Source organism: Schistocerca piceifrons, chromosome X, assembly GCF_021461385.2.
Source record: "Schistocerca piceifrons isolate TAMUIC-IGC-003096 chromosome X, iqSchPice1.1, whole genome shotgun sequence".
In the NCBI taxonomy this organism is placed as follows: Eukaryota; Metazoa; Arthropoda; class Insecta; order Orthoptera; family Acrididae; genus Schistocerca; species Schistocerca piceifrons.
The window spans coordinates 85,863,507-85,889,481 of record NC_060149.1 but is presented as its reverse complement, the minus strand read 5'-3'; the positions used below and the strand labels follow the sequence as shown (position 1 = coordinate 85,889,481).

The window sequence follows — 25,975 nt, the reverse complement described above, 5'->3', positions numbered from 1 at the left end:
ATGTTCCCTACTGATATAGTACCCTTGTTCCAACACTGTCTATCCTCAACCTATTTTCAGTACAATGGTGAATTTTATGGACGGATCGATGGGGTAGCCATGGGAAGCCCCCTGAGTCCCGCAATTGCGAATTTATTCATGGAATATTTTGAACATCAAGCACTGCAGTTGGCCAAAAAAAGCCCCTCGAATTGGTATCGGCATGTGGATGATACCTTTGTAATATGGAATCGTGAGGAAGAAGACTTGAATGATTTTCTGGCACACTTAAATAGCATCAACCCAAAGATTAAATTTACTATGGAGAAGGAGAAGAATGGACAACTTAACTTCTTGGATGTATCGGTTATCAAACGGGCGGATGGGACCTTAGGCCATAAGGTCTACAGGAAAGGTACACATACTGATCGCTACCTCCATAAGAACTCAAACCACCACCCTAGGCAAAAGAGGGGGGTCATAAAAACACTAGTGGATAGGGCCAATAATATTTGTGAATGAGGCTACTTACAAGAAGAACTAAATCATTTACGAATGGCCTTTGCGAAAAATGGTTATACGAAAAATGAGATTAACCGAGCATTTCACCCAAATAGAAAAATGCCTAAAAATAGGAGACAGCAACAACCATCAGCTGGAAAAGTATTTCTTCCGTTCATCCATAATATCACGGATCACATTGGAAAAGTACTAGCCAAGTTTCAGATAGAGACCATTTTTAGACCTACTAAGAAAATTAGTGAATGCCTAAGATCAACAAAAGATGCTCGTCACCCCCTAGCCACCCCCGGGGTATGTCAAATTCCGTGTAGTTGTGGCAGGGTTTATATAGGAACTACAAAAAGAAGCATCAATACACGGTTGACAGAACACAAAATAAACTGTCGCTTGGGACATATCGACAAATCGGCAGTAGCGGAACATGTTTTTAAGGATGGAGATCACGAAATAAAATTTGGTGAAACAAGCGTGCTAGCGAGGATGTCGCACTATTATACACGTATGTATAGAGAGGCAATTGAAATCCACAAACATCAATACAATTTTAATCGTAAAGAAGAAGGATTAAAATTGGATAAGATATGGTGGTCGACGTTGCATCAATCACGTGACAATCGATTGCCTGCAATCGAGAGAACAGACGATAGCCAGAGATAGGTGCACATCGACGCCACGTGATGAGTGGTGGCGTCCCCTACGATCTCTATATAAGCGGCGGCCCCAGCTCTTAGCAGCCAGTCGTCGACTCACCTCGGAAGATGTTCTCCGTAGTTGAGAACGAAACGTCAGGGAGAAGAAGTTCTACAGATAGACCACGGCAACTTAGCCCGGAAGAGTTTACTGATAAAGACGCCGGCCGTGAAAGCCTACATGGAATGATTGCTTTACATTATTTGCTTGGTTTCCAACCTCTATCTGGCCTAAGCTAAGCCTGACTGCACTATCATTGTATATCCCTTACACACATCACTGCCCACTCCATGCACTGGATATGTTCACCTGTGAGAAATTCATCCACCAGAATACTTTCTTGTGGACCATCAGTCCTGTCCATGGTATGAACATCTGAACCAACTGCAGCATTGGAAAGTTGCACATGTTTGTAGTATATAATATCTGTACCCATATGTTTTAACATTATTCCTCTGATCATCGATGAAGGTGATGAGCTCTGTGCACCAGTCTAACATATTGTCTTCACATGCTAGGATTCTACGGCCTACAAAGTAGGCTCTTTCCACATTTGTCATTTTACAGTCCATCATTTTCCTTCCAGATAAATGGGCGGTATGATGACTCCTGCAAATTGAAAGGGGATTCAGCTGTGAAGAACACATTTCTTCAATCATTTGTGTGCCAGTCTCAGTGCTTCTGACTTTACAACAGACAGGCCTATTTCTATATTTCTTCAAGCTGCTTTTATAGCCTATAGGTAAATAGCTTGGAGTCTGATACAGAGTTTGTAATGAAACATCTTGAGTGGCATCTGTAGCGCTGACAGCGAAAGTGTTGGTTGCTTGTTGTTGTTGTTGTTGTTGTTGTTGCTTTTTTAAATTTTTTTAAAACTGTGACTGGTCCTGTTATGATTACTTTTAAGTAATCTTGCGTTGGCCTTTAGCAAATACTTCTTATTCTTGCTGCTGCTGCTGCCAAAACTGTGACATAAAATTTACTGTCACGTAAAAAGCTACTGAGTCGACAGCCTGTCAGATATTCTTCAAGGGGTTTGAGAATTCAGGCTCCGTATATGACTGACCAAATAATATCTTTGTAGTGTTAGACTGTAAACTGTAGTATGCTCACAATGAAAGTGCATTGATGACTGAGACATTCCGGATCTAATGCACTGCTTTTCTGTGGTTTTAAATCACTTGCCTGGTCAATGGAAGGAGTTCTGATGTGGTGGTCATTTACAGTGATTCTTGTGTACTCCTTGCACTCTAGTGTATATTTTAAAATTGTCTTCCCTGTATTGTGCCCCCCCCCCCCCCCCCCAGTTGCTAATTAATAATTTCACTAAGCAGTGCATTCCTTTTTTGTAGTTTAAGGACCAATTAAATGCTTCGCATGCAGCCTTCACTGCTGCCCTGCGATCACTCCAAAATCACTACTCGGGGCGTCTGGAGCGAACAGAGGAACAACGTGTTGCTATTCGCAAGTATCATGCACCAAAACTTGCACGACTTGCACTGGAAAGCACCTGCATGTGTGACATGATTCGTTTTGGTAAGTATTGATTGCTTAACTTGAGGACATTAAGAAATGTATAGCAGTCATTAAATTTGATGATTCTAAGAATTGTCACTGCGCACAATTTGGGTGTGAGTGTCAATGAGACTAGTGCTCTTCATAATGCAATTCCTGAAAAGATTGTCGATTACGGTAATGAAACACAAATATTGCATCAGAATATGAAGAATTTTTAGCTGTCATGCATTCAGAAAGCACATAAGAAAATTGCCAGAAATGACATTGTTCTTCACTTCTTAAAAGATCCGATAATAAAGTAATTTAGATGTGTAACACCATCAGTACAAAGTGGCTATCTTGTGGAAAGATTGAAATATAACTGCAGCCAGCAGAATAATATAAGGTAATATTACTATTAAATTGGATATGGAGACGGCCAATCATTGTTTACAAACAGCAAGTATTTTTAACAAACGGTGTGTAAATGTAGTTAAGTAAACACGGTCAAGTAGTTGTTAGAAATGTGAATGACTGGTTCAATTTAATGTAGTTTAGTTTTTTAAATGTTCCTGGGAAGTCCTGGGTGGAATTTAAATAATAGAAGGAATAAGGCTAGTGACCCACCATATAGTTAAGGCATTGAGCACTTCATAACCTCATAAATGAGACTAAGCTTTTCAGATGATATCCTCCTTAAGAGCTAACAAGTTCAGAATACATGTAGATGGCTACGTTGTCTGGACTGACTAAATTTCCTAGGTGACTACATTGGTCCAGTGCCAGTGTAATGTAGTCATCTGGAAAAATATAGGACATTTCGGGAGGAATAGTAAATATTTTAAGCAGTGCTATAAGAGACTAATTCAAATAAAATATTGGGTATAACATGGGTCCAATTTGTATTGCTGGCAGAGATACAGTGGATTACAAAGATAAATTTTCATTTAATGTGTGGTATGCCAGTTGCTACAAGTTAATCAGATTGTAATTTTGTTTTGAAATTCATGTTCTGAAGTTTTGCTTGAGTTTACATAATTCAGTTTTTCAACTGTGATTGTGATTTGTTAGCCAATTATACTGTATGGTTTAAACATGCCACATGTGTTCACAAATGCTGAGTATGTTGATATAGTGGTTATTTATTTTTTTTTTAATGGAAATACTTCTACTGCTTGTAGAGAAAATGGTAGATGATTTCATAACTGCAGAGTGCCTCATTCAAGATTATTTGAATGTGCAAATGAGCAGTGTGTGGATGAAGTATAAAAAATTATTCAGTTGGTAAAACACTGTCCTTCAACACACACACACACACACACACACACACACACACACACACACACACACACACAGAGAGAGAGAGAGAGAGAGAGAGAGAGAGAGAGAGAGAGAGAGTGAATTTCTACACATATTGGCGTTCCACATAAGAAAACACAGTGGACATTGTACGTTAGATATGCAGTATCTCTGTCATCAGTTGCAGGAGATTCAACACCTTCGAGAAGGAGTTGAAGGTAGATGATTGGAGTTTTGTTGTTGGCTAATTGGAGAGTATATCATATTGTTGATGAACCCGCTTTCACTTATATCAGTAGCAATAACACTCATAACTCATATTGGTGATCTGACAGAAACCTACATGCTTTTGTGGACACACATTCTCAAGACAGCTTATTTGCTATCAGTTGACTAGATTGCTTGTTTTATCAAATTGTCTTACAAGGTCCACTTATCTAGAGTTTCTTGAAAATTAACCTAACGTTTTATTTGTAGAGGTTCCTTTGGCTACAAAGATGGGTATGTTCTTCCAGAATGAAGAGGTCCCTGCACATTCATAGTTACCAGGTGACACATCACCTAAACCTAACATTCTGCGAAGATAGTTAGACAAAAATGGTCACATTTATTGGCCACCAAGGTCCCTGTAGGTTTCCCCTCCAGATTTTTGTGTGTGAGGGTGGTTTAAATGCCAAGACCACAAAGAAGTAGTGAACACAAAATACAAATTGACCACTCAGTTTCTCAATAGTGGTGCTCTCATAAAAGAACGCTAAGACGATCTTGGAAGAGCTACGTGCAGTGCTATCTAGAGAATTTGAAAGTATTTTGAAGTCAGAGGTGGAATTTATGGAAATCAGCTTCTAACTTAAATCGTTTCTTTGCTTAAAACCTTCTGTGAGTGTTTGAGTTGCATTGTTACAGCTGTCTCTCTGTAACCATCAAAAATTGGACACACCTTATACCAGTGGCTGTGCGTAGTATTGTTGCAGTATTGTACAACGCCCAATAATTTTTCACTTCATTTGTCCCCTTTTATTATTTTCTTGGTTTAGGAAGCCAAATATACACCATGAAATATATTATAATGAACTATCTTCGGTCATTCAACATCTTGTTACCTCGTAAGAAACTTACAAATCCTGCTGGGCTTGAAGGAAACTCGGGGATTTACAGTCCTACATCAACTCTTAGAGTGGGCCATTGTACTTCGAGCAAGTAGTAATTGTGGTCTGGCCATAGCACCAGGTAGCATATTCACCAGTGATGTCACAGGGTGTTGCAGTCAAGTATGCAAGCTCCCTAACAAGAAACAGTTCCACATGCCCCGTTAAATAGCATTACTCTACAGAGGACATTTCTTGCAACTTTCTCTGCTCCTGCAATATTAATTTGTCATCAAAGTCGATAGTGAACACAGTTTTGCCACCCACAATATTACCAATATTGACATTTCAACCACAATCATAACAATTTTTGTTTCTTCACAAATTTGTTGTGAGGGTTGAAATTCAGATGAAATGTGTTCTCATCAGAATAACAGCATCATATATTTTTGTCAATTACAAATAGAGCTTAGTTTAATGCTAACAGTGTGACATTTTGGAAAGTGTGTAGATTTTTCATGTTACTGCAGCCGTAATATTCACCTGTTGTATGAATATTATTTCTAAGAGACTTGTGTATAGACACTGTGGTGTTTGAAAGTGATTCAGTGTTATTGTTCATCATACCATAGTTTTCTGTGTGTTGCTGTATCTAACACATTCTGGAAAGTGAGAACTAGCTTGTTTCTCAATTTCTGGATTGTGGAGTGCAATTGAAAATGAATAGTGTAAATAATTTACAGGGTACAGACTTCTCCCACCTTTCTGATGAGAAGCAGCTGGCTGTAAAGAGACTTGGATTTGATACTTTAAGAGAACATTTAGAATGAATATTAATAAAATGGTCTTGGCTATGTGGCTGTGAAGTGTGTAATTTCTTTTATTTTCAGTCTTGTAAATGATATTTCTACTCAGAATTTAGCTCATCACACATGACTAGAGTTTTTTCTAGACAGTCTATGAATTGTAGCATGCTCTTTTCCACATCTATTTTTCTGTCATAGATATATTTCTAAGTTTTCCCAGGAATATAAATAGGATTTAAAAAATTGAATTTTGTGACCTTCATACGCCATGAAATCTAGAGTTGTTTACATCATAGCGAATCTCGGGAAGCCAGGTGCAGAGATAGACTTTTCTCACTTGCGACACTTAAACTTCAGTGCAACATCCAATTCAGATACCAATAGCTGCCACTGCATTACACTGAATGTTTTCTTCAGAGTAATGTTCTAAAACCTCCTAAAATTTATATTTATTATTTCATCTGAAACATGCTGTGTAGTCATGCAGATGTAAGTGTGTTCTGTGCTAGTTAGTTTTTTAGAACAGCACCCTACTCTTAATCTTTCTCTAATATTTTGTTTATTTTTGGTACAGTGATTTGTAATAATAATTCATGTAGGCAGTCCTTTCTGAAATTAAGAAAATGAACAATTCATTAGAAATAGCTCTCAAACAGTGCTGATAGCTTTTGTAATTTAATAGTTAGAACGTCTTCTTGTAACATAAGCAATGTTTTTACTGAAATATGTAATTCATCACTACATCAGAATTTTTTTGTAGAGAAATTGAAATGTGATATTGGTTAGACTAATTATGAGAATTCTTGACCTGAGAATTCATAGTGATTCCTTCAAAAAAAAGTTTGCAATATATTGTTCATATAGCATTCAGAAGTTAAGGTTCACTGGATAAAGATTAGTCCAGTAATTTTTGTGGCACTAATTACGTACCACACTCCATTCATCATACTGTACATGTGGTGTAAATGTAATCAGTGAGGATTTTCAGGTTTGCATTATCTATTCTTTGGCAAGTTTACATACTGTTGCTTTGTGAGGTTGCAGTTTGAGGTTGTGCACAGCTCTGTGAACAAAGCTGATGACACACCAATTTGAAGTGCTAAATTTTGCAACACTTTTGTCTGTCTCCCTCCAAGCTGCTTCAATGTATCAAAAACCAGTAAGCTACTTGCTAGAATCAGAGGAACCAGCCAGAATGTCACTGGTGATCCAAGCTGGTCTGCCATCATTGGTTCCCACACAGCACTCGCATTGTGTGTCAGACTTCCTGTAGTTATTAATAATGTTTTTATCATAATTTTTTATTTACCTATCTTGGTCATGAAGTTTTTTGGTTTTGTCTGTGCAATAGGCATCTTCAGAATCAACAATACACGTAAAAGAAAGATCATTACTATCTACTGCAATAAGAGATTTAAAAAAGGGATAGAAAAAATTGTATCAACATGATATACCTCTCATTATGCTTAATTGCTATAAGTCAAAACCATGTAAAATAATAAGAGTGTGGTTTGAAAAGTTCTCGGAACCACCACGAGAGGTCAGTGCTAGCGCAATGAGTTGTTCACGTGATATTAATTGGACTGTTGCCTGTAAACATGTGCAACATCAGTGCTCTTGGAAGAGAGCTGTGGTGGTGACTGGCTCTGTTGTTGTTCCCACGCAGTGATTTGCAAAGATGGAAAAAATCGAGATTCGAGCAGTGATTAAGTGCTTCATAAAGAAAGGTGTGAAAGCAAAGGACATTCATGCTGATTTCCAGAATAGACTGGGAGACTCTGCTCCTTCATATTCAACTGTTACCAAGTGGACAAATGAATTAAATTTGGTCGGGAGAGCTTAGATGATGATCTGCACAGTGGTCAGCCAAGATGTGTCACTACTCCAGAAATCATTGCAAAAGTGCAAAAAATGGTCATGGAAGTGTGTGAAATTGCTCACACTTGCCAGATGTCACCTATGAAGAGTGTATCATATTTTAAATGAAGAAATAGAAATGAAAAAAATTATTTGCAATATGGATGCTGCGACGCCTGACGCTGGATCAAAAACACATGAGATTGGACATATCAGAACAATGTTTGGCCCATTTTAGGAGAAACAAGCAAGATTTTTTGCACCGGCTTGTGACGACAGATTAAACTTCGGTGCACTACTATACCCCAGAGACAAAAAACAACAGTCAAAGCAGTGGAAACATGCCGATTCTCCACCACCAAAGAAAGCAAAGACAATTCCTTCGGCGGGAAAGGTCAGGGCATCAGTGTTCTGGGATGTGAAGGGGATTCTGTTTGTAGATTATCTCCCCACTGGGCAAACAATTACTGGAGAATACCATGCTAACCACCTGGACAAATTGCAACAAAAGATACGTGAATAAAGGCCAGGTTTAGCAAGGAAGAAAAATTCATCTTCCATCAAGACAATGCGAGCCCACACATGTGCCGTCGCCATGGCAAAATTACATGAACTAAGGTGTGAATTGTTGCCACACCCACCTTATTCACCTGATATGGCTCCATCAGACTTCCATCTCTTCCCAAAACTGAAAATTTTTCTTGGTGGACGAAGATTCACTTCAAACGAAGAATTGATAGCCAGCGTTGACAACTATTTTGCAGGCCTGGAGGAAACTATTTTTGAGATGGAATCAAGGCACTGGAACATTGTTGGACCAAGTGCATTAATCTACGAGGAGACTACATTAAAAAATAAAAACGTTTCAATGATGTAAGTAGTTTTTTCCTATTCTGTTTTGAGAAATTTTCCAACCACCTTCGTGCATATAATGCAAAGCTATCCTAGATGTTGTTGATGCCTGCAAAGTAACTGAAAGATGACAAAAGAAGGTTCATTTAAAAGTACAGTTCTTTAAAGTCTTTCCAGTGTATTTAAGTAAGCAAAAGAAATGTTTTTAACCATCGAAAAAGCCAACAAGATTAAAAAAATAAAAATTACAGAAATTATTCTAAAATTGAATAAATTGTTATGGCTCTAGAATTAGTATTATTATACTCATGTTTTGCAAGGCTCTTCATCTTTCTGAATAGCTACTGCAACCTACGTCCACTACATCTACATGACTACTCTGCAGTTGACACTTAAGCGCCTGGCAGAGGGGTCTTTGAACCACCTTCAGACTATTTCTCTAACATGCCACTCACTAATAGCACATGGGGAAAAAGGAACACTTAAATCTTTCTGTACGAGCTCTGATTTCTCTTATTTTATTATGATCATCATTTCTCCCTATGTAGGTTGGTGACAAAAAAATATTTTCACATTCAGTGGAGAGATTTGATGACAGAAATTTTGTGAAAATATGTCGCTGCAATGAAAGGCACTTAATGTTTTAAAGATTGCCATCCCAACTCGTCTATTGTATCTGTGACACACTTTCTCCTGTTTCACGTTAATACAAAATGAGCTGCCCTTCTCTGAACTTTTTCAATGTCGTAAGGTAAGGGTCCCATACAGAATTTCAGCATAGGATAAATAACATGAATCTATGAGCATCTTTAGTAGACCTTTTGCATCTTCTAAGTATCCTGTCAATAAAAGATTGCCTTTGGTTTACATCCCTACATTATTACTTATGTGATTGTTCCAACTAAGTTGCTCATAACTGTAATTTGTAGGAATTTAATCAATTGACAGCATTTAAATTTGTGTGATCTATCATGTAATCAAAATTTAATGGATTTCTTTTTGTACTCATGTGGACGACCTCACACTTTTCCTTATGAAGAGACAATTGTCTCTTTTTCACACCATTCACATATTGTGTCTTAAGTCATTTTGCAGTTAGTTTTGATCTTCTGATTACTTTCTAGATGATAAATGACAATATCATCTGCAAACAATCCAAGATGGCTCTCAGATTACCACCTAAATTGTTAAAGTAGATTAGGAACAGCAGAGGGCTTCTAACATTTCCTTGGGGAACTCTGGATATCAGTTCTCTTTAATCAGTAATTTCTAATTGATTGCTACATACTGTGACCTTTCTCGGAGGAAATCATGGATCCAGTTGCACAACTGAAGCGATACTCCAGAGACTCGCAGTTTCAGTAGGAGCCTCTTGTGTGGAGTGGTGTCAAAAGCCTTCTGGAAATGTAGAAATATGGAATTACAGATCCCCTGTTGATAGCACTCATTACTTTGTGTGAATAAAAAGCTACTTACGTCTCACAAGAGTATTTTCTGAATCTGTGCTGACTTTGTGTCAGTAGATAGATACGTTAGTGATAATTCATAATGTTCAAACACAGTATATGTTTCAAAATCCTACTGCAAATCTACATTGGATATATGGGTCTGTAATTGAGTGGATTTGCTCGTATTTACTTTCTTGAGTATTGGTGTTGACCTGTGTAACTTTCCGGTCTTTAAGTGTGGATCTTTCGTCGAGTGAGTGGTTGTATGCGATTGCTAAGTATGGGGCTGTTGTATCAGCATATTCTAAAAGGAACCTTATTGGTATGCCATGTTGACTGGAAGACTTGCCTTTATTATGTGCTTTAAGCTGCTTCGCTGCACCAAGGGTATGTGCTTCTAAGTTACTTGTGTTAGTAGTTGTTTTTGATTTGAATTATGAAATACTTCCTTTTGCTTAATATCTTTGGTTTAGTGGCGCTGTCATCAATAATATTACATTGGTATCGCATAGTGAAGGTATTTATTGTGTTGTGCAGCTGGTGTACTTTACATACGACCAGAATCTCTGTGGAGTTTCCATCAGATTCCAAGACAGAGATCCGCTGTGGAAGCTGTCAAAACCATCTCACATTGCATTCTGGGCTGAATTGCAAGCTTCAGTAAAATATCACCAGTCTTGGAGATTTTGTGTTCCTTTAAATTTGGTATTCTTTTTTTCATTACTTCTGCACCAGTATTCTCATATTTTATACACCATGGCAGATCAGCACCCTCTTTCATTAATTTATTTAGTATAAATATCTCAGTTGCCTCAGATACTGTTTCTTTGAGTTTGAGCCACATTTCATATACACTTACATAGTTGTAAAGGAGTGGAGGCTCTCTCTTATGAATGCATCATGCATCAAGTGAATTTTTATCTGCTTTTTTAAGTAGATATATTTTGTGTTTACTTTGGTGGATGTGATTGTTGCTGTGGTCAGTCTCACTACTACAATCTTGCTGTTGCTAGTCCCTGTATCTGTCATAATGGTCCCCATTTGCTCAGGATTATTTGTTGCCAGAAGGTCATTATGTTTTCACAACCATTTACCCTTAAAGTGGGCTCCTGAATTAATCCTCAAAATAATTTTCAAAGGAAGCATTTAGTAGAGTTTATGATGATGGTTTATAGCGCCCACCAGCTTGAATATGTATTTTGCCAACAAATCAAGGATAGATTGAAGTCACCACCAACTGTAATTGTGTGGAAGTGTTCAATAAGTAATGCAACACTTTTTTTGCTGAGAGAAGGTTGGTTTTATTCACTATTCCAATACACCATATTATTCCCCACTCTTTTGGCTACAGAACCCTATTTTTCAATATCATCTCTGTTCAGAGTGATGGCCTTAGGCCACCTTACTGGGAGGGCCTGTATGGCAACATGGTACCACTCAGCAGTTCGACATCACAGCCAATTTTTTGCTGCGTCACTAAGCTCCCCATCATCTGTGTGCTATTTCCCGTGGATTGCATCTTTCATTGCGCCAAACAGATGGAAGTCGGAAGATGGAAGTTCCGGGCTGTTGGGTGGATGAGGAAGAACAATCCAATGATGTTTTGTGAGCTCCTATTGTGTGTGCAGACTGTCAGCATCACTACCAACAGAGACATCCAGTTGTGCAGTGAGATGTTTGATCGTGATCCTTTAATCACTGTGAATGAGTGTGTCTGCACATTCCAGCATTGCAGGAGTCGCAGCTGTGTGCCACAAGGTGTTTGGTTGTGATCTTTTGATCACCTTGAATGTGTGTGGCTACATGTTCCAACCTTGCAGGAGTCACAGCTGTGTGTGACTGACCGGCTGGCACTTGGGAGATCAAACAGGTTTGTGTGACCTTGTTGTGAAGATGACAGATGCCTCACTCATTGACTAACTGTGCTTTTGTTCACTGCCAAGTCTCCATAGACATTCTATGAACATCTGTAATGCTCTGGTTTTCCACCAAAAGAAACTCCATGACAGTGTCTGCTTGGAATGCACTTCCATTACAGATGTAATTTTGGGGGCTACATATAGTACTGTCACCTATTGCAACTTCATGAAACTATAGGAGCTGAAGCGGGAATATTCCACCATGTCCCACAGCAACAAAATATGTGTTGTGTTACTTATTGAACACCCCTTGTATGACTGGGGTACATGTTTGTGATAAGGACTCAAGTTTTCTTTGAAATGTTCAGCAGCTGTATCATCTGAGTTGGGGGGTTGGTAAAAGGGACCAGTTATTAATATATTCCAGCTTTCAAATACAACCTGTGCCCATACTAACTCATGGGAACTATCTACTTCCATTTAGCTGGATAATCTACATTTTACAGCAACATAGATGATGCCACCAACTACATTTAATCCATCATTTCTAAACACTGGTGAGTCCTTCAAAAATTTTGGCTGAAATTATCTCTGGTTTTAGCCAGCTTCCTATGCCTGTAAAGAATTGAAATTTAGTGCTTTCTATTAGCACTAAAAGCTCTTGTTCTTTCCCAACTCAGCTACGACAGTTTACAACTACAATATTGATTATTGCTATGTCTACCCTTTTCCTATGTTTGTCCTGCACCCTTTGAAACTGAAGCACATTCTGCACTATCCCAATACGCTGTAACCTAAAAAGAAACCCCTGTCCATTCCACACAGCCCCTGCACCCCTGTAGCCACCTCCTCCATGTAGTGGACACGTGACCTATTAAACAGAATCTGAAACCCTACCACCCTATGGTGTAAGTCTAGAAGTCTTCACCCGTATAGACATGCAGAACTGCCAGGGCCACAGATTCAGACCTTCCACTTGGCTCTCTACCAGAAGTCTGCAGTCAGTCCTGTCAACAATGCTACAGATGGTGAGCTCTGCCTTCCTCTCAAAAGCAAGACTGGCAGTCTTTACCACTTCAGATAGCTACACGCAACCAGAGAAAATCCCTTCTGATCCAAAGTGACACACTTCGATTTCCTGTCATAAGCCATCACCTGTAGCTGGCTTCACTGTGCTCTCTGCATGGCATCCGGAAGCACTTGTCCCACATTTGGAATGACTCTACCCAGAATACACACAAGATACACACTGGGTCTCTTCCCATCCTTGGCAGTCATGTCTCTAAGAGACCGCATTGTGCACCTGACATTGCAGATCCCAATTACCCGTAAACCCATCCTCTGTGAATGCTCAGATCATGGGGGCTGAGAGGCTTCCTCTGCAATAGGGCGAGCAACTACATCTGGCTCAGGGTCTTTGTCGCAAATAGCGCCTTAAACCTGTTCACCAGATGAACTGGGTTGGCCCTTCAACCAGTCCCCCTGAAAAATCTTTTGCCACACCTTGAAACAACCCCCCACTTGACAATGGATGAGGGGTCATCTTCAATGCAAGCTGTAACTGGGGTGGTCACACTAGTGGACCAATTGGGGTACACGAGGGGTGTGCTGGACAGACCTTGCATCCCCACATTCAGCCCACCACAGCGATGCCTGTTGGCAACAGCCTCATGCTGCACAACTGCCTGGAGCTGCGAGCAAATGGTCAACAACTCGGCTCACATCTGAATGCAGTAATCACAGTCCCTATCCATATTAGTCAGAGGACCCATAGAATAAACTTGATTAAAATGCTGAACCCACAAACAGAATGTTGTGCTCTGAAGTGGTGCTGCCTGGACGGGAGCTGCTGACCAACTAACGAGCTCTACAGTTGTTACTTACTACTCTCACTAAAATAAACACCTGAAACAAAACAAACAGTGGGAATATACATTACACCGCAATTAAAATGTGAAACTGTGGCTACTAGAAACACATATTTTAGACTTAAATGCACACAGTAAATACAGCTTAGTAACTTTGTGTTATTACAAGCTTGTTCCAATTAACAAACTTAACTCTGTACTTTAAACTTCTTGTGCCTGGAAAAGAGTTGCTGACCAATTCTCAGGATGGTCAGTGGATCCCATCTTTCAGTCAATTGTGCCGTAAATTTCACTGATGTGGTTCTGTACCTAAACAATCTACCCATTTAATCTTCAGCATTCTTCTGTAGCACAACATTTCAAATGCTTCTATTCTCTTTTTGTCTGAACTGTTTATCATCCATGTTCTGTATGAGGCTACACTCAACACTTCCAGAACCCGAGGCTCTGTTGTTAATATTTGGAGCCATTCTACCTTGGTTGCTACTTGAGTTACGTTTATCACATAGATAAGAATAAATATTACCTATCTTTGCAGCTGAATGTTTATTTTTTTTTTAACCAAACATCCCTCCCATTTGTAGAAAGCATCATAAGTGATCTATAAAAGAAAATTGTTTAACTACACATTTTTTGTTAAGAGAAATGTAACATTTCCTGGGAGCATATTTTGGTTATCTTACTACTTACAGTTATAGGACTGTGATTTATCTCAAGCAATACCAAAACTTAAGTTAGCAGCACAGAAATCTTCATAAAATAATAATAATTAGGCAATAGCATACAAAAAACTTGAAGTAGACAAAAAAAAACTGTAGCATTAGCACCTGTCGCTATGTACTTACCTGAACAATCCTACAATCCTGTGATATGTCATAGATAATGCAGAACAGATAGCTAAGGAAGTTTCACATTCAGGAGGATGATGATTCAAATACATGTTTGTCCCTCCAGATTTAGATTTTCCATGATTTCCCTAAATCACTCCAGGCAAGAGCTGTGATGGTTCCTTTGAAAAGGCATTGCTGATGTCCTTCCCCATTCATTTATAATATGAGCTTGTGGTCCGTCTCTATTGACCATGCTGCTGTTATGATGCTACATTCGAATTGTCCTTCCTACCTTCACCTTCCCACTTTTCCTCTTTCCCATTCTCCTACCTTCCCACACTCCCACATTCCCATCCATCCTCCTACCCACTTTCCAACCGTCCTGCCATGGCTATCAATATTTTATTAATGTAAGAAATGTCATGGCTGTGAGGAAAGGAGAGAAACTTAAGTATTCAGTCAACATGCAAGGCATGGTGCCAGGTGGGCGTCAGGAAGGGAGTCAGCATTCTGTATGAAGTCAGACTTGTTAACAGCCTGCTCAGGAGTGACGATGACACCCTTAGGCACCAAGGCGACTGGAAGATGTGGGCCTCCAGCCAGGAAGACCTTCAGGAGAGCACAACGATGTGAGAGAAACTCATCCAAAAAGTCCCTGAAAGATCAGTACACACCATGTGATCAAAAGTATCCGGACACCTGGCTGAAAATGACTTAAAAGTTCATGGCGCCATCCATTGGTAATGCTGGAATTCAATATGGTGTTGGCCCTCCCTTAGCCTTGATGACAGCTTCCACTCTCGCAGGCATATGTTGAGTCAGGTGCTGGAAGGTTTCTTGGGGAATGATAGCCCATTCTTCATGGAGTGCTGCACTGAGGAGAGGTAGCGATGTCAGCCGGTGAGGCCTGGCACAAAGTCGGCATTTCAAAACATCCCAAAGGTGTTCTATAAGATTGACATCAGGACTCTGTGCAGGCCAGTCCATTACAGGGATGTTATTGTCTTGTAACCACTCTGCCACAGGCTGTGCGTTATGAACAGGTGCTTGATCATGTTGAAAGATGCAATCGCCATCCCCGATTTGCTCTTCAACAGTGGGAAGCAAGAAGGTGCTTAAAACATTAATGTAGGTCTGTGCTGTGATAGTGCCACACAAAACAACAAGAGGTGCAAGCCCCCTCCATGAAAACACGACCACACCATAACACCACTGCCTCCGAATTTTACTGTTGGCACTACACACGTTGTCAGATGGCGTTCACCGGGCACTCACCATACCCACACCCTGCCATTGGATCGCCACATTGTGTACCGTGATTTGTCTTTCCACATAACATTTTTCCACTGTTCAATCGTCCAATGTTTATGCTCCTTACACCAATGTTTACGCTCCTTTCACCAAGCGAGGTGTCATTTGGCATTTACTGGCATGATGTGTGGCTTATGAGCAGCCGCTCGACCATGAAATCAGAGTTTTCTCACTTCCTGCCTAACTGTCATAGTACTTGGAGTGGATGCTGATGCAGTTTGGAATTCTTGTGTGATGGTCTGGATAGATTACACATTATGACCCTGTTCAACTGTCGACGCTCTTGTCAGTCAACAGACAAGAATGGCCTGTGCACTTTTGTGCTGTACCTGTCCCTTCATGTCTCCACTTCACCATCACATTGGAAACGTGGACGTAGGGATGTTTAGGATTGTGGAAATCTCACGTGCAGACATATGGCACAAGTGACATCCAATCATCTGACCACGTTCATAGTTCGTGAGTTCTGCGGAGCGCCACATTCTGCTCTCTCACGATTTCTAATGACTACTGAGGTCGATGGTACAGAGTACCTGGCAGTAGGTGGCAGCACAATGCACCCAATACAAAAAAACGTATGCTTTTGAGGGTGTCTGGATACTTTTTATCACATAGTATAAGGCAATGGGAAGGAAAGCGTTTCTGAAGAAGAGAAATTTGTTAACATCGAGTATAGATTCAAGTGTCAGGAAGTCGTTTCTGAAAGTATTTGTATGGAGTGTAGCCATGTATGGAAGTGAAACATGGAAGATAACTAGTTTGGACTAGAAGAGAATAGAAGCTTTCGAAATGTGGTGCTACAGAAGAATGCTGAAGATAAGGTGGGTAGATCACGTAACTAATGAGGAGGTATTGCATAGAATTGGGGAGAAGAGAAGTTTGTGGCACAACTTGACTAGAAGAAGGGATCGGTTGGTAGGACGTGTTTTGAGGCATCAAGGGATCACAAATTTAGCATTGGAGGGCACCGTGGAGGGTAAAAATCGTAGAGGGAGACCAAGAGATGAATACACTAAGCAGATTCAGAAGGATGTAGGTTGCAGTAGGTACTGGGAGATGAAGGAGCTTGCACAGGATAGAGTAGCATGGAGAGCTGCATCAAACCAGTCTCAGGACTGAAGACCACAACAACAACATAAGTGACGAGTACACAGGGCCAAGTCGTTGGTACTATGGGTTAGGAGGAGTGGTTAGCATAGGTGGAGTAGTGAATGATGGAGAGTAAGAAGTAATGTGGAAGTAGTGCTGCTGCTGAGTCTAGGTCTCAGAGTAGTGCGATACTTCAATGCTGCTGCAGTAAAACACTCAGAAAACAGCATATATTCGAGGAAGAGCAACTGAGTTTCTGATAAGTATCCAACAACGGTTGCTACCTTGAGTTTTCTGCCTGTTAGAGAAGAACAAGCTCTCTAGTTTTTGCCTCTAGTAGTAGCAACAAGTAATTGTATTTTCCATGTGTCAGACTATTTAGAGGAACAAGTGCTGTTGTGCACTTGTCTCATATTGAGAATCATTGCATATAGTCACAACGAGTAACAGTTGATATTTTCTGTGTGTCAGAATATAAGGAGGAACAAGTGCTACCTCACTTTTGTCTCCCATTGTGGTTAAAGTATTTGATTGTATATTGTTGGAACAAGTTGCATGCAGAGTGCTCATCTCCGTTAGTGAAAGGTAGAATTCAGGAAGCAGTAGTTGCTGGAAAGGACTAACACATAGAGTGACAGGGTTTACTTATTGATGTGCAAAGATATAAAGCCAATGTAAGACACCTCTCTGAATAAGGCTGAACTGTTGGGAAGTAAATTGTTGTTAAATTGATTCTTATGGCTGTAAATGTCAGAAGTGACCGACAACGAGAGACGTCTGGATACACGACACTCCAGCGACAAGCATCAGCATCGGGTTAAAAGCTCAGGTGTCCTGTGTGTGAGCGACCATCTTGTGCTACAAGATGACTGCTTAGAGCCAACCAGCTGTTCCTATAAAACAGTGCCCCTAAACTGTAGAATACTGTAGCTGGAGAGTAAGGCTACAAAATTAGCCTTACTTAGGAAAATAAAACAAAAAGAAATGCTGTATGTGAAATTTACAAAGGGTGGTATCTTCATGGAGAATTTCATTATTTATATCATCAACTACGAATATCACCAGACCAATCCTTTGAATACCCGTGAATAAGCAGAAGAGCATTTGACTATCTCATCAATAAATTGAAGACTGACGTGTTTTACATGATCAAGAACTTTTAACACCTGATAAATGCAGAAGGATGACTGACTATGATAAATATAAAGAATGAACACACCAACTGAGACCTGACTGTGGTGTAACGGTACTCGGTAGCGTTCACAGTTTGTAATTAGGTTCATGAGAAGGTCGTGGGTTCGATCGCAGCTACTACCTATATTTTAACTGACTCATCTACAATTCTGTATACTAAGTGTTATGTACGAGGGCTATCCACAAAGAACATTACGTTTTGGAATTAAAAATAAATAAAGTATTGGAAATTTTTTTTATTATATATGGATGAAAGCCACACTTAAATACTACTTTTCTACACAGTTGCCATTTAAATTAAGGCACTTATAGTAGCGATGGACGAGCTTGGAAATTCCTTCATCGTAAAATTCGGCCGCTTGCGCCTTCAACCATGTGGTTACGTCTTCTTGAAGCTGTGCGTCGTCATCAAAACGCTGCATAGCCAACCACTTCTTCATTGCTGGGAATAAGTGGAAGTCGCTCGGTGCCAGGTCGTGACTGTATGGCGGATGAGGAAACAACTTCCACTTAAAAGATTTGAGAACTTCATGAGTGGCATTTGCCGTGTGGGCCCGGGCGTTGTCGTGAATCAGCAAGATCTTTGAGCCCAACTTTCCCCTGTGCTTGTTTTGTATTGCTCTTCTGAGGTTGTGCAGAGTTTGGCAATACCTTTGAGAGTTTATTGTATTGCCTCTTTCCAGGAAATCCACAAAAATCACACCTTTTCTGTCCCAAAAGACAGTCGCCATCACCTTCCTTGCCAACATTGTCTGCATGCATTTCTTGGGTTTTTGGGGGGAATTTGTGTGCCCCCACTGCATTGACTGCAATTTTGTCTCGCAGTTCACATGCTTAACCCATGTTTCATCACCAGTAACGATGCGATCGAGTAACTAGTCACCATCTTTCTCGTAAGCGTCCAAAAACATTAACGCTGCAGCCTTTCGCTGATTTTTGTGAATCTCTGTCAAGATTTTTGGTATCCATCTTGCACAAAACTTGTGGTAACCAAGCTTTTCGGTAATGATTTTGTGCAACAAACTTCGTGAAATTTGTGGAAAACTCATAGAGAGTTCCGTTATTGTGAAATTACGGTTTTCACGGACCGCGGCATTGACTTTTTCGACAAGTTCGGCAGTCACTATACTGGGTCTTCCACTTCACTCTTTGTCGTGAATGTTAGTTCGGCCATTTTTAAATTTTATGACCCATTGATGCACTCCACCTTCAGTGATTATGTTGTCACCATACACTTCTCAAGGCTGCCGATAGATTTCTATCGGTGTACAGTTTTTTGCAGTCAGAAACCTTATTACAGCACGCACTTTACACTCCGCGGCATTTTCAATTAACGCTGACAAATCAAACTGTCACAGTAACTCAACAGAGTACAGCACGAACCTCTCACTAGCACGGCAGGATGCTGACTGAGCGGCGGAATGCCATGACACCAAGATGGCCGCACTAGCCCCGCCCCTAACGGACACAAACGAAAACGTAATGTACTTTGTGGATAGCCTTCGTATATCATGTACACTGCATCACTAAGTATATTTTTAAGGTCTTGCCAAAGTACTTTATCTTTAAATGTATGCACACCTATCCCAGTATATCACACACATTAAACTCCTAATAAATTACAATGAACAAGCATGAAATTTTATAGATATTTGATGTTGCGAACATAATTCATTAGAAGTCAGTGTTAAGGCTAAGTGTTTCATTTAATCTAAATAGTCTGTAAAAGGCAAAATTTTTGAAAAGAAAGTCAAACGTTTTGTGAAATCATTTGTCTAAAAGGATGAAATAAAGAATATGAGGGAAACTTTTGATGCACTTCATTTTCTGTTCATGATTTCGAGCATCATTCAAAGGCCCGTAGAATGTTTGTCTGATCTGTTTATTTCTTTTACACAAATCATTTCGCAAAATATATGACCGATTTCTTTCATTCTTTATTTTCAAGTTTATTCAGAAAGCGTGATCTTACTAGCTCCTCGTTTGCCCTCCTAACGTTTTCTGTTCTCGAAAATCATAACTTTGGTACTTAATTCGAAGGTGGCCTTTATGACATTTAAATACCACACCAATGTATCTTTTATGTGCAAAATAACTAGGCCTTGAACAAGTGAACTTTTTGACACTTCATTTACATAGCTTGGCAGCAGCTTTTCGTGAGATATTTCAGGTTTTCCTCAACTCATTACTTTCAAGCAGTTAAATATTTTCATGCAGAACTAGACCTCACACTAGTCACCTTGGTACCCCATTTGCCTGTTTCTCTCTCTTTGTTTGACTGTGAAAATTCGGACAAAATCTCGTGGTGTAATTTATAGGGAGTCACATTTCTGCTCTGCTCACGCGTTTACAAAAACGTATCAAGTGTTAATCATGTGATAAAATAGTCCCTTGAGTGTGCTGTGATTTCCAAAACATGTCGTTTCGATATCTTGAACCGTTTGAGATATGACAGATTTTTACGACCCCCTGATTCCCGAAGCACAGTAAAGGATTCGGACGTGCCGCGAGCGATCCATCTGTGGATATAGCAACAAATATCTCAAGAATGAAAAGAGATATCATTCCAATTTATAATTTAAATTCAATTTAGATATATTGGTTACATATCATATGCAATAATGTATGGCCTTAAACGAACTATACGGAAAGTTTACACAATGTGGTTTTACCTCTGCAAATTCTTAAAAATTTCATCAACCATGTACTCAGTTTCGTGCAGCGCAGTTACTATGATGAATAACAAAAATAAATTCAAACCTTTATCAAGCAAAGATATCAAACTATAAGATGTGGAAGAATCAAATTTTTTCACCAAATAGTTTTCTTACAAATCAGATGATAAGTATTTCATAACTGCTGTCACCTGCTCTCACTGCCGTACGTGCTGCAGCGACAAGATTCAAACACATTTGAATTCAAATTTCACTAGTTGCAGCAGAGGATAGGCAGTGCCACGGATGTCGCCCACATAGGTTACCTTCGTAACCATACATGCAGTGGTGTTTCATTGTCTGAAGCTGTCGCACACTGTCGGTCTCTTGTGTCGCTTACGTGGGACGCGTCCTAAGTGTTTGCACACTTACTTACTTACTTACTTACTTACTTACTTACAAGCCAACTTCTTCTCCTCCTCATCCCAAAATCACCTGTACTAAGCATCGTAGGAGACTTCCTCCCTTTTACTCTGTAAAAGGGTGACTGACTTGACCTTGGCCCTCGTTGTCGTCAGCACCCTGATTACACTACACAGGCCACACCTTCATCCAAGCTGGCTGTTCTGAAGTGCAACAATCCACCCACCCACCTTCCCAGCATCCCACCTGGCATCTCACCCACCCACCCACACACCCACCCACCCACCCACCCTCCTTCCCGGCGTCCCACCCACCCTCTTTGTCAGTGTCCTGACAACCCGTCCCACCCTCTTTGTCAGTGTCCTGACAACCCGTCCCACCCTCTTTGTCAGTGTCCTGACAACCCGTCCCACCCTCTTTGTCAGTGTCCTGACAACCCGTCCCACCCTCTTTGTCAGTGTCCTGACAACCCGCCCCACCCTCTTTGTCAGTGTCCTGACAACCCGCCCCACCCTCTTTGTCAGTGTCCTGACAACCCGCCCCACCCTCTTTGTCAGTGTCCTGACAACCCGCCCCACCCTCTTTGTCAGTGTCCTGACAACCCGTCCCACCCTCTTTGTCAGTGTCCTGACAACCCGTCCCACCCTCTTTGTCAGTGTCCTGACAACCCGTCCCACCCTCTTTGTCAGTGTCCTGACAACCCGTCCCACCCTCTTTGTCAGTGTCCTGACAACCCGTCCCACCCTCTTTGTCAGTGTCCTGACAACCCGTCCCACCCTCTTTGTCAGTGTCCTGACAACCCGTCCCACCCTCCTTCCCAGCGTCCTACCAACCCTACCCCAGTATCCTGACAATCCATCCCATCCTCTTCTCCAGTGTCCTTCCCACATTCTCCATCTCTGCAAGTTATAAGAATGTGGAACGGTAACTGTGTTAATTCATGTCTAACGAAAAATATTTTTGAGTTAGATGCTGTAGTTGACCAACTACAGTCAACAAAACAACAATGTTCACATGAAAAATGGTGAAGTCCCATATTGAGCATTCTTGGCACGTACTACCACATCGCAAAGTGTGGCAACACTTTGCATTGTTAATGCGCATGTATGGTTGTAGTAGCAACCTATTGTAACGCCAGCGAGATGTGCTATAAACAACATTGATCGTTATTATCAATTAAACGTTATACCCAGAAGTATATGATGTCAACGATGTTAGTGAAATATATTGTGGTGTGACCGGCAGTGCTAGTTGCAATCTGAAGTAGATGTCTGCATCACAATGCAAGTAGCTCAGTCTCAAACTGTCGAGTCGTCACTCGTTGAATCAGACTGTGGTTCTGCCACTTGGCCAATACAGTTTATGTCCCCATTGTAGTAGGTGCCAGTGGCCTTTATGGTAGCTTCTCTTGTTTTGATGAGTACAACACTGGTGCATATTATTTGCAGTCTTTAACAAAGCTACATTGAGGCGACAAAAATCATGGGATACCTCCTACCATCATATCTGACCAGGCCACTATTTTCTAATTGACCAGGGTCCAACCAATATGATCATGAGCCCAGGAAAGGTGCTACAGGCCATGTCGCGCTGTTAGCAAAGGCACTCATGTCAGTCATCTGCTGCCCTAGCCCATTAATGCCAAATTCCACCACACTGTCCTAACAGATACATATGCCATAGTCCCACATTGATTTCTCTGGTTATTTCACGCAGTGTTGCTTGTCTGTTAGCACTGACAAATCTACGCAGATACTGCTGCTTTCAGTCCTTAAATGAAGGCCGTTACCCACTGTGTTGTCCATGGTGAGAGGTAATTCCTAAAATTTGGTGTTCTTGGCACACTCTTGACCCTGTGGATTTTTGAATATTAAATTCCCTAACAATTTCTGAAATGGAATATCCCATACCCCTAGCTCCAACTATCATTCAACGTACAAAGTCTGTTAATTCCGGTTGTGTGGCCATAATCACATTGGGCAGTTTTCACCTGAATTTCCTGAGTCCAAATGACAGTTCTGCCAATGCGCTGCCCTTTTGTGCCTTGTGTACGCTATACTACCGCCATCTGTATATGTGCATATCACTGTCCCATGACTTTTGTCAACTCAGTGTATTGTAATATAGGCTGACAAGGACTGTATCGCAAAGCACGCAAAAGTCTATACAAAATGTACCAAAGTTATTTCAAGGGCATTCTTTTAACAGAAACCAGAGAATATTATTGTCTTGAGAAGTAAATTATTTTAGATCAGTTTGACTTCTAGCAAAATTGTATTTTTAGGAAACTTGAATTTCAAAAGTAGGAAAGAGTAACTTATCGAATAAATATTCAGTTATTTGCCACAAATGAAAATTGTAATGATAAATCTTTTTTCAAATTACAGGCTTGATGCTTACACTCGTGCTCAACAGCAATAGTTTTTCCCTTTCATTCAGGAACACTAACATTCACTGTAACTCTGAATTTCAAAAAAGTCAGGCCCAGATTAAGTTGCCAAAGAGAAAATTTTGACTGTATGCATAAAACTATTCACAGAAGTAGCCGTCAGAATGGGAAATCTGATGCAGGATAAAAAAATCATTAAGATGAAACTGAGTAAGATCGAATAAATTTTGTTGGAACCGACAAATTGTGGTGTTGAAGTAAAATTACATATAAGTTTAACTATTCAGCGTAATGGGTCTGAATAAGATGTTGAAATCCTGCCAGACAATATTTATTAAAACCCGGTTAGATGTATATAATGATCTGAAAGAGATGAGCAGAAACAAAATAAAAAAAAAACCTTCCAATTAACAGGACAAGTGTAGAACATGGTTTTCCAGTGAAAATTATGAGTCACTTGGGTCCCTAATTTTCAAGGAAAATAAAACTCTGTAATTTCGGTGATTTGCAGGTCTGACAGACTACAGATGGAAGACGATGGAATGCACCACGCTTTGCCTTACTGCAATTAGAATTTGAGAAAATGACTTTTTATGTTCTGATTTGACATTGTTTTTAATTTATCCACAAGATACTGTCATTACTGAAAATGATTTTGAATGCAGAAGAAAAGGTACCTATTATGGGAGTGTTTGCCAACGAGAGACAGTTAGATTCCGACTAAAGTAAGTGCTCAGCTCTGTTGAGAAGTATAAGAACTTAGTTCTCCAAGCACATGATGCATAGAGCAGTGACAGTAAGACCATTATGGAGCTGGTCATTGTTGAGAATCTTTGAAAGAGCTGAATTTGAAGTACTTTGAGTTTCTCTGCTTGTAGAGCTTTAATATCTGAAGTGAGACCTGAGTTTCTCCTGGCGTATACAACTTTCAAAAAACTTCCGGGAATTCAGCCAGGTAACACTTTCAGCGACCGCCGATATTTCGGTGGGAGAACACCCCGCCATTTTCAAGGCAAACTGCAACGGACAGGCGGCGTACATGCAAATTTAATACCTCGGTTCTCGGATAGAAGCAGGAAAGATAACACACACACACACTGAACACTAGTGCCACCAAAGATGACCAAAGTCAGAGCTATCGATAGTGAGACTATGAATGCGCAGGTGAGGCAGCATTGACTCTGTTCCTCTGTTTTTTGACAAGGGAGAGAGCCGGATTCCAAACAGAGTTTAAACAGAAACCTCCATCCCTGTTAACGAGGTTGCTCGCTAATTTAATCTCAACTGCCTCCCTAATGACACTGTCCCAATAGCTGGACGTGCATGCCAATATCTCGGTGTTATTATATAACATGGGGTGACCAGTATCCAAGCAATATTTGGCAATAGCAGATGTATTTGGCTGCTGTAATCGTGTGTGCCGTTTATGCTCAGTACATCTGTCCTCCACGGTCCTGATAGTTTGACCAATATATGCCATGCCGCAGCTATAAGGAATACGATATACACCCGCCTTACGCAGTCCAAGATCATCCTTAACGGAACTCAAAAGTGCTCTAATTTTAGATGGAGGTCAGAAAACACATTTCACATCGTATTTCCATAAAATACGACCGATCTTATTGGACGTGTTTCCTACGTAAAGCAAAAAGGCAGTAGACTTAGGTGTTGACTCAGAATTATCATCAGTCACCCGATGTACAGTTGGTCGATAGCGCAACGCACGTTCAATCTGTCTATCACTATAACCATTTTGACGAAATGTAACTTCAAGATGGGACAGCTCAGCTGCGGTCCAAATGACGCCAACGTCCACGTATCGTCTCATGTGCCAGAGTTTACACCTCTATCCATACAAAATTCAAACGCGGCAACCCCTCAGCGCCGCTACCATTGCTGCACGAGAGACATTCGCTAACAATATAGTGCACAGGATTGATGACGGCGATATGCATGTGGGCAGCATTTGGTTTACTGACGAAGCTTATTTTTACCTGGACGGCTTCGTCAATAAACAGAACTGGCGCATATGGGGAACCGAAAAGCCCCATGTTGCAGTCCCATCGTCCCTGCATCCTCAAAAAGTATTGGTCTGGGCCGCCATTTCTTCCAAAGAAATCATTGGCCCATTTTTCAGATCCGTAACGATTACTGCATCACGCTATCTGGACATTCTTCCTGAATTTGTGGCGGTACAAACTGCCTTAGACGACACTGCGAACACCTCGTGGTTTATGCAAGATGGTGCCCGGCCACATCGCACGGCCGACGTGTTTAATTTCCTGAATGAATATTTTGATGATCGTGTGATTGCTTTGGG

The 25,975-nt window shown here is 40.5% G+C and overlaps 1 protein-coding gene across 1 annotated transcript in view; it reads left to right on the top strand.

The window, feature by feature from the left end:
- Positions 1 to 25,975, top strand: part of LOC124721704 (dual serine/threonine and tyrosine protein kinase-like) — a 333,620-nt gene that overhangs the window by 185,462 nt on the left and 122,183 nt on the right. Inside the window, exon 10 of the mRNA XM_047246790.1 lies at positions 2,544 to 2,727. Within this exon, the coding sequence (XP_047102746.1) occupies positions 2,544 to 2,727 (184 nt within the window). The remainder of the gene's footprint in view (positions 1 to 2,543; positions 2,728 to 25,975) is intronic.